At 47.9% G+C, this 13,463-nt stretch overlaps 2 protein-coding genes across 13 annotated transcripts in view; one reads left to right on the forward strand and one right to left on the reverse strand.

Annotated features, from left to right (window-relative positions):
* Positions 1-300: 300 nt before the first annotated feature.
* LOC141577420 (GDP-fucose protein O-fucosyltransferase 2-like) lies at positions 301-7,973 on the reverse strand. 8 transcript variants are annotated; one of them, XM_074361463.1, is made up of 6 exons: positions 7,769-7,973; positions 7,379-7,440; positions 6,147-6,379; positions 2,889-3,018; positions 1,390-1,980; positions 301-1,291 (listed from the first exon to the last, which is right to left on the reverse strand). In XM_074361463.1, exons 1-4 carry the CDS (start codon positions 7,856-7,858, stop codon positions 3,005-3,007), a joined length of 399 nt encoding a protein of 132 aa, XP_074217564.1. In that variant the 5' UTR covers positions 7,859-7,973; the 3' UTR covers positions 301-1,291; positions 1,390-1,980; positions 2,889-3,004. The 8 variants fall into 8 exon arrangements, 6 of the variants coding, with proteins under 6 accessions (XP_074217564.1, XP_074217567.1, XP_074217563.1 ...); XM_074361466.1 differs by adding an exon at positions 3,846-4,012 and having other exon boundaries at positions 301-1,980; XM_074361462.1 differs by lacking the exon at positions 1,390-1,980.
* A 131-nt stretch (positions 7,974-8,104) lies between these two features.
* The window catches only part of LOC141577421 (uncharacterized), a 140,157-nt gene continuing 134,798 nt past the window's right edge, over positions 8,105-13,463 (forward strand). For all 5 annotated transcript variants that reach the window (XM_074361471.1, XM_074361472.1, XM_074361473.1 and 2 more), the window contains exons 1-5: positions 8,105-8,344; positions 9,771-9,856; positions 10,067-10,149; positions 10,767-10,902; positions 13,370-13,456. In XM_074361471.1, the coding sequence (XP_074217572.1) occupies positions 10,861-10,902; positions 13,370-13,456 (129 nt within the window). In that variant the 5' untranslated portion in view covers positions 8,105-8,344; positions 9,771-9,856; positions 10,067-10,149; positions 10,767-10,860. The remainder of the gene's footprint in view (positions 8,345-9,770; positions 9,857-10,066; positions 10,150-10,766; positions 10,903-13,369; positions 13,457-13,463) is intronic.

Genomic DNA, 13,463 nt, shown 5'->3' on the forward strand with positions numbered 1-13,463 from the left:
AACTCACCTGAGGGTGTTTTCCTCACTTCAGGGGCAGTGAGGACGGGGCTTCTTCACACTCCAAGTGCCCCAGGTCTGGATGCAGACAGTCTGGCTCTCCCCCAAGTCCTGCAGTTCCCGGCCACACCTGCTGCTGGTCACAGTCTGGGCTGTGTTCTCTTCCAGGACAAGGGGTGCACTCTGACCCCCGCCCCGCCCCCACCAGCGGTGGCAGAGGCGGCGGACAGGCAGGTGAGCTGGGGCCTGAGACCGTGCCCGCAGATCAGTGCCCCAGAAGCCGCTGGAGACTAGAGGGGCCACGGGGCAGAAGGCAGCATGGGATGGGAGGAGGAGGAAGGTTCAGGATAAGGAGATGAAAGGGGGAACGGATAGCACTGTGAGGACCTCGGCCATGAAAGGGAAGAGAAATCACAGTGACAGCTGGAGCGGTGTCGGCGTTAAAAGCTGCGCGCTGTTTTTTTTTAATTTTATTAATTACCAATATATATTGACAGATTTCTTATTTTATTAAAGATTATGTTCCATGTCATATAACAGGATAGAGTATGTTATTATTTATTAAATAATACATAATAGAAGATATACTAGCATATTATCTTCTGTTTATTTATTAGCAGATAGTATATAATACATATGTAGGTGTTTATATACATAATATATTATTCATGCATCTATATAATATATAACCCATAACAAATAATGTAAGATAATGATTAATATATAATATAACAAGATTACATATCAATAATGATGTAATATTACCCATTGTATGTCTTGGTTCATGACACATTCTCATCTTATTTGCCTGTCAGAAGTATTTATGTATTAAAATTAATATTATAAGACACAGTTATGAACCTATCACCCAGCATCATAACAGGAATATTGACAGTGACATACTGTGTCCTCTTTACCTATCCTGCTCTTGGCCTCTTCTCACAGGAAGTAACCAGCATCCTGAATCCTGGCTTACCCTTGCCTTGTGTTACTTTCACACACACAACATTTAAGATCAGTTAAAACAAATGAACTGCAGGTACATGCAATGAAGTGGATGAATCACACACTCCATGTTAAATTGAAAAAGTAACCCCTAGAAGGTAGCCGATAGTGTGCTATGCTTTTAACTGTGTGTATATATGTCAACTAAACTCACTGAATTAAGAACAACTACAGCTAGAGTCCAGGTGGGAAAGGGACAGATAAAAGGTGAGGTGAGCAGATTTGCTGTAGGTGAGCGAGTTCCTTTCCAGTGACATGTCATTCTCTCTGAAGCAGGAGGCATGACCATCTGCTGGGAGTCAGGGAAGAGAAAGAGGGAAGGTTAGAGGTGTGCAGAGAGCAGAGAATGTTGACATAACTGAGTGATAAGTGGGGAAATGTGCTCACTATAGAAATCCTGGAGGATTGCCTGGCAGCGGCAACATGGTGGGCATTGATTTGTAGTCTTGGAAATCTGTGCTGGGAGAGCCTGCTGCCTGCAGGCTCAGAACAAGTAGAGCTGGGTGAACCGAGATGGAAGTCGGCCTGGTGAGGAACTGAAAAGGTCAAGGCTCAAGGGGGTTTTGTCTGTCATAAAGAGAGTGCTGACTGTGGATGCAGAGCTGGAAGGTGGGGAAGTGGAAGTAAGAGGAACGTGGACAGGCAGGAAAGCAGAGGAGTCAGCGCATGATGCCCCAGTGAGGGTGAAGGAGGGCCAGGGAGGCTGGTGGAGAAGAAGCTGGACGGCTAGAGGTGGGCACTTAAAGGAGAGAGGCTGGACCTGGGGTGGAGACACGCCCGGGTATGAGCCCGGGGGTAGGGTGAATGGGGGGTGGCTGGCTCAGGCTGACGGAGAAGAAGACCCTACAATGACCATACTGGGTGGTGGAAGGAGAATGAACTTTGACGTCTTGATGGTAGGAGGCGAGGCAATACAGAGCTGGTGGTCCAGGTGCTCCTGACTGAGGCAGATGAGCAGGGAGGCCAGGGTGGCAGGCACTGCTAGGAAAGGATCTGGGTTTTCCATGTGCTCCCACGAGGGGAGGAGCAATCATCTGAAGGTGGAAAGTGAGCACAAGGAGGCCAACCCAGGCTCCTGATCAAACGGGGTTTGTGAAGGTGCAAAGCGTCAACTCCAGTGATGGTGGCCCAGGAAGCAGGGACCACGGGTGAAGTGAGGGGGCACTCAGAGAAGAGAGGGAGAAGAGTCTTCTGGGTGTAGGGGGAAGAGAGGCCCGAGGACAAAGGAGCACAGAGGCACAGTGATGAGGATGGACTGGCTCTATGGTGACACTGCAGGGATGGCTGGATCTTTGTCCTGAGGGCTTAGGTTGGGGGGACTACTGGCCTCATGAGGATCCCCCTCTCAGCAGCCTGGACAGAGGCTCTCGCTCCTGAGAGCTGTGTGGCCACCACTGTTCCCGGAGGGGCTCTGCCTCCATCTTCTCTTATCAGACTTTCCTGCCCAGCCCCCGACCGCCAGCCAGGGAGCCTGGGCCTCGCAGCTGTTTGCCGTGGAGGGACACAGGCTCCTCGGAGGAGCAGGCGGATCTTACTTTGCTCCGTAACCCAGGGCCTAGCAAAGCGCCAGCCCATGTGTGGGCCATGTAGGGGCTCGGATACTTACTATACTAACTCAAAGCAGTAGAATTGCAGAGCTGGAGGAAGTGACCACTGAGCTCACAGAGTTCACTGCCCACACCCCCATTCTACAGATGAGGAATCAGAGACCAAGCAGTGAAGCAGCCTTGGCCAAGGTCACGCTGCTCGTAAATGCTGGCCTGTGTCGGGCATGCCAAGTGATGAGCTGCAGTGAAGGGGCTGAGAGGGGGCTCTGGGGCCAGAGAGCTCGGGTTCAAGTCCCAGCTCTGCCATTTATTAGCCGTGTGATTAATGAATGTCCTTACCTTTAAAGTGGAACTCATAGTGGTGCCAACTCATTGGGTTGTCATGAAGACAGCGTTCCTGGAACAGCAGGACAGAGTACTGTAAGGGTTTGCTGTTGCTTTGGTTATGATTATTATCACCAAGTGAACCCTGAAATGAAGAACAAAGGCAGCAAGAATTTTTATTTTAAAGGAGTTTCAAATCCTCTGATGAATGCTTCATTTCATCTATTCAAGTTTTCATTTGACCCTTATTAACAACTACACAATGGATGACTTTTGAGGCAATCTTGCTTCATGTCTTTAATTCTCACTAACGACACAGGCTATTTAACAGGCAGCAGTTTCTTTTCCAGGAAGAGGGACAAAAAGTTAAAAATGACTCAGTGCCTCTCGGTCCCCAGTGAGTTGGTTGTGACCTGTCAACCCAGCTTTGGGGAAGTGCCCGCTCCCCCTGGGCCCACTGAGCTGCCCCACAGCCTCCAAGGGGTGCCGTACCCCCACACGAATCCAGTCTCTTGGTTCCTATCTTTGCTTCAGATCCCTCAAGGACTGCCCATGCCCCAGGGCCCCATCTGCCCCACCAGCCTTGGCTGCTGGACTCCAGGACACCATCCTGGGTCTCAACCATCCCCTGTTCCTATGACCGCCCCACTACTCTACATTTTGTCCTTCAAGTGTGGGCTTCTGTGGCTCGCCACACAGCAGGGGTCTCCCCGTCCTCCACCTTGGGTAACTGCATCGTCCTGCACGGTGCCTAGGGAACCCGTGTGGAGGCAGGAAGAATACAGAACAACAGGTGCTCAGAGGGGCTGCCTTTCCCACTGCAGGGGCCCTAGAGGGCTTTCTCCCAGCTGGTTATTCACAGGCGCTGAAGCTGTGGAATCTCGATCTCACCAATTTAAAGGGCATCATCACTAATTACAAAAGCAATCATTTCTTCAGTAGCAAAAAGAGAAAAGACTTTGTGTTCCCCACCTCCAACTGTTTTCCTCCACCTTCAGATGTTTCTCATCTCTGGGCAAGGGTAGAATGCAACTCACAGAATATTATTTTTCAATGTCTTTTCCCACTCTGAAGATTGCTTTCCCAGAACCGATGAAGGCTACAATGGTTTAGCTTCCCTGGACTGAGGATTCAGAGGCCTGGGGGGAAGGGGGGAGGGGGAGGTGAGATAACTCAGCAATATTGAACCTAACAGAGACATTAAAAGGTTCCATTCTAAACAGAAAGGAAGCAGGATGCTATAGAAACAGGAAAACCATAGTTGGAAATGCAATAACGAGTTGCAAGAGAATAAACATAAAGATGTAAAAATGAAAAAGGACATCAAAATAAAAAAAGTTGGGAATGGGAGAGGGGAGCAAGAATATGTAGATTTTTTTCTTTCTTTTTTTTCTTCGTTATTCTTAGGATGTGTTGGAGCCTACGTGATTATCAGTCTAAAGGAAATAGATATAGTAATGGGCTGATATATTTGAAGAATAAGGTAAGCACAAATCAAAAGCATACAATAGAGTCGCAAAAAAAACAAAAAGAAACAAACTCAAGATGGCTTAAAGACTTAAATATTAGACACGACACTATAAACTTCTCACAAGAAAACATAGGCAAAACATTATTTGACATACATCTCAGCAATGTTTTCGTAGGGCAATCTAAGCAACCCAAGCAACAGAAATAAAAGCCAAAATAAATAAATGAGACCTAATTAAACTTATAAACTTTTGCACAGCAATAGAAACCATAAGTAAAACTAAAATACAACCTATGGAATGGGAGAAAATATTTGCAAAAGATGAGACTGACCATGGCTTAATTTCTAGACTATATAAATAGTTCATACAACTTAATAAGAAAAAAATAAACAACCAAATCCAAAAATGGGCAGAACAACTAAACAAGCAATTCTCCAATGAAGACACACAGATGGCCAATAGGCATATAAAAAATGCTTAATATCGTTCAATTATCAGAGAAATGCAACTCAAAACTACAATGTTATCATCTCACACCAGTCAGAATGGCCATCATTCAAAAGTCCACAAACCATAAATGCCGGAGAGGCTGTGGAGAAAAGGAAACCCTCCTACATTGTGGGTGGGAATGTAGTTTGGTGCAGCCACTGTGGAAAACAGTATGGAGATTCCTCAAAAGACAAAAAAAAAAAAAAAAAAAAACACTTATCACCTAATCCAGCAATCCCACTCCTGGGCATATATCCAGAGGGAACCTTCATTCCAAAAGATACCTGCACCCCAATTTTCACAGGAGCACTGTTTACAATGGCCAAGACATAGAAGCAACCTAAACATTCACTGACAGATGACTGGATAAAGATGTGGTATTTAGATATAACAGAATATTTCTCAGTCATAACAAAGAAGGAAATAAGGCCATTTACAGCAACATGGATGGAAATGGAGATTATCTCACTAAGTGAAATAAGTTAGACAAAGACAAGTATCATATGATATCATTTATATGTGGAATTTTTAAAAACATGATACAAATGGACTTATCTATAAAACAAAAAACAGACTCACAGACTTATAAAACAAACTTAGGTGTTTGGGATTAACAGATACAAATTACTATATGTAAAACAGACAAACGACAAGGATTCACTGTAGAACACAGGGAAGAATATTCAGTATCTTGCAACCTATAATGGAAAAGAACCTGAAAAAGAATAGACTATGTATATGTACAACTGAATCACTATGCTGCATACCTGAAACTAACAAAACAGCTGTATAACTGAAACTAACAAAACATTGTAAATCAATCACATTTCAATTTAAAAAAAATTGATAAGCTCTAAATACCTTTATTCAAAGAAAATCTTGAACCCTTCCCTCTTACAAAATTTAAAATGGGTAGCTTGAGCAGGACCAAATTATACTGGATGGGCAGTTACATATCTTCTCCAGCACGTGGCCCATGTTACACACACATCGTGTTTTCCTACAGGTAAGAACAGCCCTGACTGCACAGCGAGCGACTCTTTCTGGGACAAGGGCCTCTGTGGCAGTGGCCTCCTTGTCACCGCTCCATCTCACCAGGAGGCCAGGGTTTTCAGAGGGGAGGGGACATAGAGCTCATACACTTCAAATTGACTTCCCGAAAAAACTATGGAAAAACCAAATTCACCTGCAGTGTGGGAAACATGAGCAGGGCCCCTAAGCAGACCGACAAGCCCAAAGTAAGATGGCCCGATGTTCAGATTGGAACCAGAACAAAGACCACCTGGCCCCAGTTAAATGACCACCACCTCACCTGCAATGAACTGCTCGTACTCAATGTCAGGGATGTTTCTGTTGAGACTTGGGAGGTCAAAGGAGTCGGACCAGGGATCGGGGCTCTGCCAGTGGTAGAGGTGGCCCCAAGGGAATTGCACCAGTACCGGCTCTTCCATCTTCAGCAGGGTCTTCAGGAGGAAGGCAATGTGGATGCAGACGTTCCTACGGAGGTTGAAGCCCTCTGGAGGGTTGAAGTCACACAGAAGGTACCTGGCAGGGAGCAAAGGAGAGCGGGTCTTCAGGGCCAGGCCTCTGCACAGGAATCCAGGCTTAGATAGAACAGATACAACGGGAATCCCTGCACAGCCCATGGCCTAGACTCCAGACACATTCAGCAGCTTCTGGTTTGTAAAGTGGAGGCACTGCCCACCCATCTCCATGTGGCCAATTACTTCAAGTCCGGGAGCAGTTGCGGAAGACATCTTGGCATCCGTCTAACACCACTAAGCACCCGACTAGCATCTGAGCACCCGTTCTCCAGGGGCTCTCAAACTTCTTGTTCTACAGAACCCTATACACTCTTAACAATTACTGAGAACTCCAAAAGGCTGCTATTTATGTGAGTTTAATCTATCAATATTTCCTGTGTTAGAAGTTAAACAAGAAGTTAGAAAAAGTGTATGAATTCACTTAAAAATATTAACAATCTACTGTATGTTACCATTAATACTCTTAAACAAAATATAATTCTATTTTTCAAAAGAAAAATCATTAGTGAGAAGAATAGCAGTGATTTTAATTTCTGCAAATCTCTTTTGGACTGGTGAGAGCTGAATTCTCCTATCTGCCTCTGCATTCCCTGTTTTGTGATATCGCAGGCCAGGTTTTCCCTGGAAAACCCCGCAGGAACTCGGGAGAGCAAGAGTGTGCAAAAGGCAGGTGACATCCCGGCGTTTCTATGAAAATGGTCTTGCACCTCAGGGGCCTTGGATACACTTTGATAACTGTTGCCCTATCCAAGGCGAGACTCTTCTACACAAGAGCCAGGCAAGGGTCCTGGATTCTGTAATGAGTTACCGCCACCACACCCCTCCCTTCTCTGTGTGTTTCTCACAAACTCCATTACTGCAGATGAGGATGTAATCCTCAACTGGGGCCTCTAATCCCAGAAGACTGCTAACTTCAAGAGGGAGGGTCCCATCTACCATCCCTACACCCCGCATAGTTTATTTTGAGTCAAGCCTTAGATAACTGCTTATCGGCACTGACCCTTGTGTCTTATTCCTGAGGTTGACTGAAGGAACCAACATCTGGATGGAACTGAAATTTCCCTGCAGATAAACAAGACTGATAAGCCACCCCATTCCAACATCTGATTCTGGGGCTCTTCAAAACCCGGGTAAGGCCCCGCTTCATCTAAGATGGGTCCTCTGCCTGCCCTTCCCGGGGGGTTCTGGGAGGCCGCGGCCACCAAGGGCGACCCAGACTCGCGGCCCCAGCCCCAGGGCCTGAGGGGGAGGAAAGCTTGAGGCTGTGCCCAAGCCCTGCCCCGCCCCGCCCCAACACGCTCCCCGGCAGCACAGCCCTCCCCGGCCACCGCCCCAACCCCGATCCCACCCCGGTTCATGTCCGCCGGCCCCACCGACGGCGCGGACGTACGTTTACCGTCTGTGGGACGCCGCCCCAGACAGGATGTCGGCCGCCGACTGACCAGGCCAGAACTAGTCGCCCGGCCGAGCAAGCCGCCATCCCCAGCAGCAAGCACCGCCATGGTCCCGGGCAGCTGCACACTTCCGGAGCCCGCTACCCGCCCCAGAAGCGCACGCCGGCCCGCGCAGAGCGTGGCGCCTGTAACCATGGCAACTCCGCGCGGCCCTCCCCTAGCGCTTGCGTCGTGCGTCCTCCCGAGTCTAGTTGTGCGAGGGCATAACTTGCGGAGCCAATGGGAGCCAGGGCGCAGCCAGGACGGGGGTGGGGGGAGGCTTATGGGACAGCTGGGCGGGGCCGGGGAGGGCAGGGCCGCGCGGAAGTCCTGACCTGCATGTGGCGCCGGCCGGAGGTTGGGCGTTGCTGCCACCAGTGGGCGGGACAGCGGGGCAGCGAGGCGGGGGCACCCTCACCTGTCCGTGTGTGGGGATCAGCCTGGGCTCCGTGGCCTCCGCTTGCACCGGACGTGGACCCAGGCTACCGGTGGGCAAGATAGAGGACTGAGCCCAGGCACGCACGGCTGGCCAGGTAGGGCACCTGAAGTGCAGATCCGCCAGGCCCGCTGCCGGCCTTGAATACGCGCTGCTAGGCAGTTTCCAAGAAGACGGGATCTGTCATAAGAGGGGAGGTAGGGCTTGGGTGCCAGATGTCGGGTTGGGTGCAGTCTCACAGGAGAGCCACGGTGAGAGGGCGCAGAGCGGCCCCTGTGTTGGCGGGGCTAAGAGTTTGGGGTATAGGGTCGGGGTGGTGTGTGCCTTTCTCTGTGGTCTCCTCACTCCAGAGCAAGGGGCTCTGCTTACCCCCTCCCCTCACTGCACTCCCTGCCTTCCCCAGCACCACCTGGGTTGTGGTCATGTCGAGGCAGGGAAGGCCCAGGGAAGGGGCTCATTCAGGGCCAGGGGCCACTCTGCAGGGGTGCTGGACCTGACAGCAATGCAGTGCTTCGGAACTCCCCTGGGCTGGGTTTCTAACCAGTGGGATGGAAGGGCCTTTCCTTCCTGGGGTGCATTTGGGGGAACTAGATACGTCATGAATGTCAGCCCTGAAAATGGAGGCTGCGCTACATCCATTCTTGGAAAGAAAAATCAGGCCCTTCCAGCCCAGGTGTCTCAGAAACTCAGTCAGCAATGTTCGGGGTCCCAAGTTTAGGCTTTCAATTAGAGCTGAGCGGCTCAGGAGGCCAGATCCCTGTCCGTGGCTCCAGGAGTAGGCTTTCTGCTGGGGGACAGGATCCTCACAAACACCTGTGTCTTTGTGGGTCACTCCCCTCTGACAAGCTGGGAGGCAGGGTGCAGTTGTGGGAAATCGTGTTTCCATGAGGAGAGGGCCACCAAGTGGTGGGGGCACAGGAGACAGTGAGAAAGAGTCCCGCAGCCTTTCTGGAATCAAAAAACTGGCAAATGTGAAGAAGTGCATAATTTGTTTTATTGAACAGGCTGCTTATGTACGTTTGGAGGGCCAGGTTCAAGGACTCTGCATCCCTCCAGGACAATAGCCTCAAGAGAAGAACAGACAGAGCAGGAAGAGATGTGGGGTTTCTCCCAGTAATGAGGCAGAACAGGGATTTCTGCAGATTTGCAAGGAGACCCCGACCGCTGAGCACGGGGTTACAACCCCACGTGACCCTTGTCGTGTTTGGCTTGGGCTCTGGGTCTGGCCTGATCATGTATTCTTCCAGCTGAGTTCCAGAAATTCAGAGGGTAGACTTAGAGAGGCTGCGTTTGGAACCCGGTGTGGAGACGGAGGGTCCTTTATCCTGAGTCCCCTCAGCCTAATCACTGTAGCTGAGTTCCAACACCACCCAGGCCCCCAGGGTGGCCATGGAGGGAGAGCAAGCCTGGCAGGTGACCCAGGGGTCCCACTGCTGTGCCCCTCCCTTATCTTTGTTCCCTTTCACCCCGGAAGGTGTGATTGTCTCATGTCATGGTGACAAGCCATCTCTCTTCTCTGTCAGGTGGGATCCCCACCCCCGCTCAGCCTTCTTGCTGCATGGATGCTGAAGGACCAGGCTCACTTGAAGTTCTGAGATTGAGCAGTAAGGTGGAAACAAAGAAACCAATGGAAACAAAGAAACAAGTCATTGTGGCCAAGCTCCCCACCACAGAGAAGCTGCCCTGAGTGGAAGGGAGGGTGTGGGCATGCCCATTTGTTTCGTGTCTCCCAGTGCTCTTCGCTTTCTTATTGCAGACCTGCATGGTTACAACAAAATGATCTGCAAAACTGAAAATATTTACTCTCTGGCTTTTACAGAAAAGGCTGACCAGCCTCTGGTTCCCGTACCGGTCAACTGATTGGAGTACCTTTCCAGTTTGGAAACATCTGGGCAGGCCCAGGTTTGCAAAATTCTTTAAGAGTAGTTATGGAGTTTTGCTTCTAAACATTTTTATGGCTGTATACTTCTGAGCTGAGGTTGTGCTGTGTAATTCTGAGCCGGGATTTTCTCAAACTGTTTCTTATTTCTTATACCGGACACCCCTAAATTCCAAGGGGAATGGGATGTTAAGGAAGCCATGGAGTTTAGGAGAAAGATACAGATTTCATTTCCATTTAAGCATCGATGTATCTCCATCCTAGGCAGCATCGGTTCTGTGGTATTGATAGGGGAAATAAATAGCAACCAAATTTATAGAAAATAGTGGGTCATTGGGTACACAATTTCTTCTTTTCAACATTTTTGTAGTGTTTGCAGTTTAAGATGACCGTTCCTGAGAAACAGGCAGCCTCTTAGAATGAAATAGCATTTTCCCTGAACCATACTCAATTTTTATTTCGTAGACAGCAGGAAGGGCAATCACACATCCAACACTTGGGGACCTCAAAGATAAAACGTAACTTTCTGGGAGCACACTCCCCCCGTCTCCCTCTGCTCTTTTCACTGTCCCATTGTCCCTGAAGTCTCTTTTGTATCTTCTGCTCATGACTCCAGTAACTCTTCCTTCTCGTCCCTCAGCTGGTAAGTTTACTTTTCTACTTTGACCAAGCAAACTGAAGCCAACAGAAGAGAACTTTCACCAGCAACTCCCAGCACATCCGCTCGCCTTCTGATGTCTGTGACTACACTCTCGCTGCTCCACCTCTTATTACAGGTGACATCGAAAGCCAGGTCATCCAAAAGTCACCAGGGGTCCCATCCATACAATCTTCTCCGGGCTGTCACTCCCACATCCATCCTCTCTGTCACTACCTCATCTATTTTGTTCTCCTGCTAGTTGGCTCCTATCAGTATATAAAAGTCCATCCTCTTAAAAGAAACAAACAGCACTCCTTGACTCTAATTGACCCCCACCAATTGCCACCCCATGTCTTTGCAGCAAATCTTTAATGAGTCGTTTAAACTCACTGTCTGCATATTCTCTTGAGCCATTCCCTTTTGCACCCACTCTGGCTTTTCCCCTGATCCCTCGCTCTATGGAAACTGCTCTGTCAAGGCCATCAGTGACCCCACGTTGCTAAATATAGTGGTCAGTTTTTAGTCTTCATCATGCATGGCCCTTTGGCAGCATTTGACCCGGCTCTTCCATTTCTCCTCCCCCGTGTTCCTGCTTCACTTGGCCTCCAGCCCATCGCTCTGCTTTCGATCCACTGGCTGGTCTTTTGCCAACGTCTCCTCTTTTTTCCAAATATTTACTGCGAATGTGCCTCGGAGTTGGGTCCTGGGTCTCTCCTCTATCTCACTGCTATACTTTTGGTGGAAGCAACCAGACTTGGAAATTGACATGCCATCAATTTCTCGATTTGTCCAAAACTCCCTGATTGGCCTTTTCCATTTGGAACTCTCTCCCTGATACTCATATTCTTTTTCTTTCATTCATCTTGCTTTCACATTCATACATATGTTCTACTGTGTAAATTACTTTTCCAAATTTTGAATCAGTCCATACATATCATGTGAAATGCTCAGATCTCTATTATTTCCACTAAAATGCTTATTCTAACTTAGAACCTTTCTGCATTTCTGTATTTATGTCAATAAAGTGAATAGTATTTCTACAAGCCTCATAGTTAAACAGTGTGTTTATTTGGGGCTATTATGTAACATGAAATAATGATACATCAACATAGTCCTTTTTCATTTAATTTTATGTAACACCAAGATGAGGTTTTTGCACTGAAGACTGTTTCGTTGAAATTTTACCTACGTTACGGACAGTCAGTTTTTGTGAAAGCCCTCATTTCTCCCCTTTTCTGATATATTTTCCATTTGGCTATTATAACATATACCTTGGCATGAAATAAAATTCCAAATCCATTCACATAATAAAATTAATACATTTAAATTATATTTTTTAATGTTAAAAAGAAAGAAAATAAAACCAGACTCCTCTACCTATTAGGCATTTCTGTGGCAATATCTAATAGACTCCTTAATCATGACATTGAAGAACTGAGCTGATTCCAGCCCCTTTCCACCTGCTCAGCCCCATCTTGTCCCATCCCCTGTGGATGGAGAGGACATCCATCCCATTTTCCAGGTCCAGATGTTGGAACCATGTTCTTTCTCTCTCTTTCTCTTACACACACAGACAGCAAATCCTGCTTGTTAGAAATTTCTAGCTACTCTGAATTCATTAACCACGTACTCCCTGTTCCCCACCCTCCTAGGAGCCTCCTTCAACCCCTTGTTGGACACCAATTAGCCTACTTCTTCCATCTTTGCTTTTCTACAATCTCATCCACACAGAGTCAGAGGGAGCCTATAAAAGCATACATTTGAGGGGGTGGGTGTAGCTCAGTGATACAGTGCATGCTTAGCATGCATGAGATCCTGGGTTCAAACCTCAGCACCTTCACTAAAATAAATAAATTAACCTCCTCCCAAGAAAACCCAAAACAAAAGCATAAATTGGACATCACCCATCCCATCAAAACTCACTAAAAGGGTCACCATTCCATTAGGAGCCAAAGTCGTCCCAAAGCCTTCGAGGACCCGGCCTGCTCTGCCTCTCTGCCCACACTCTCCACATCACTCTGGGGGCCTCTGGCTCCGGCTCTTCCTTCTTCCTCCGGATCTATTCTGCTTCAAGTTCATTACTCCTTGAGATCTGCCAGGATTGCCTTATTCCCTCCTGCCTGCCTCCCACCCCACCACCATCACCTGAGTTTGCTCATATCACTCTTATTTTTCCCCAAGCTCTTGCTACCCCCATCATGTTGCCTGTTTTCTCTGCTAAAACTCTGAGCCCCCAGTGATGGGGAGTCGTGTCTATTTTGTTGACTAATAAAGCCCAAGGGCCTTGGGAATGGGTATAGTTTCTAGATTCCCATAAGTAGTAGGAGCTTATACAGATTTGCTGAATGAATGCAGAGGTCCTGGTCCAATTCGATGGAGCACTTCTGTGTCCAGCTCAAAGATTAACTCTCCTTTCCTCCTGAGAGAGTGTGACCACTTCCTTGGTGATCAAAGGCAAGATCTATTTTCTTTATGCTGTTAATCTTAGGCGGGGAGATTGGGGGATCTTCATTTATATTTTAAAATTTGATTCACTCTGCAGTTTGTCTCCTGTCTATGTATCCTTTTGAGAAACCGTTTATGAGTGATCATTCTTCCATCAGATTGAACAGGATCCAGGGGGAAGTACCAAGCCTGTCCCATCGGCCATCCTGTGTGTCATGTCCTGTGACCCAGTAGATGCTCAGCACGTAAGTG

This window comes from Camelus bactrianus, chromosome 4, assembly GCF_048773025.1.
Source record: "Camelus bactrianus isolate YW-2024 breed Bactrian camel chromosome 4, ASM4877302v1, whole genome shotgun sequence".
NCBI classification, from domain to species: Eukaryota; Metazoa; Chordata; class Mammalia; order Artiodactyla; family Camelidae; genus Camelus; species Camelus bactrianus.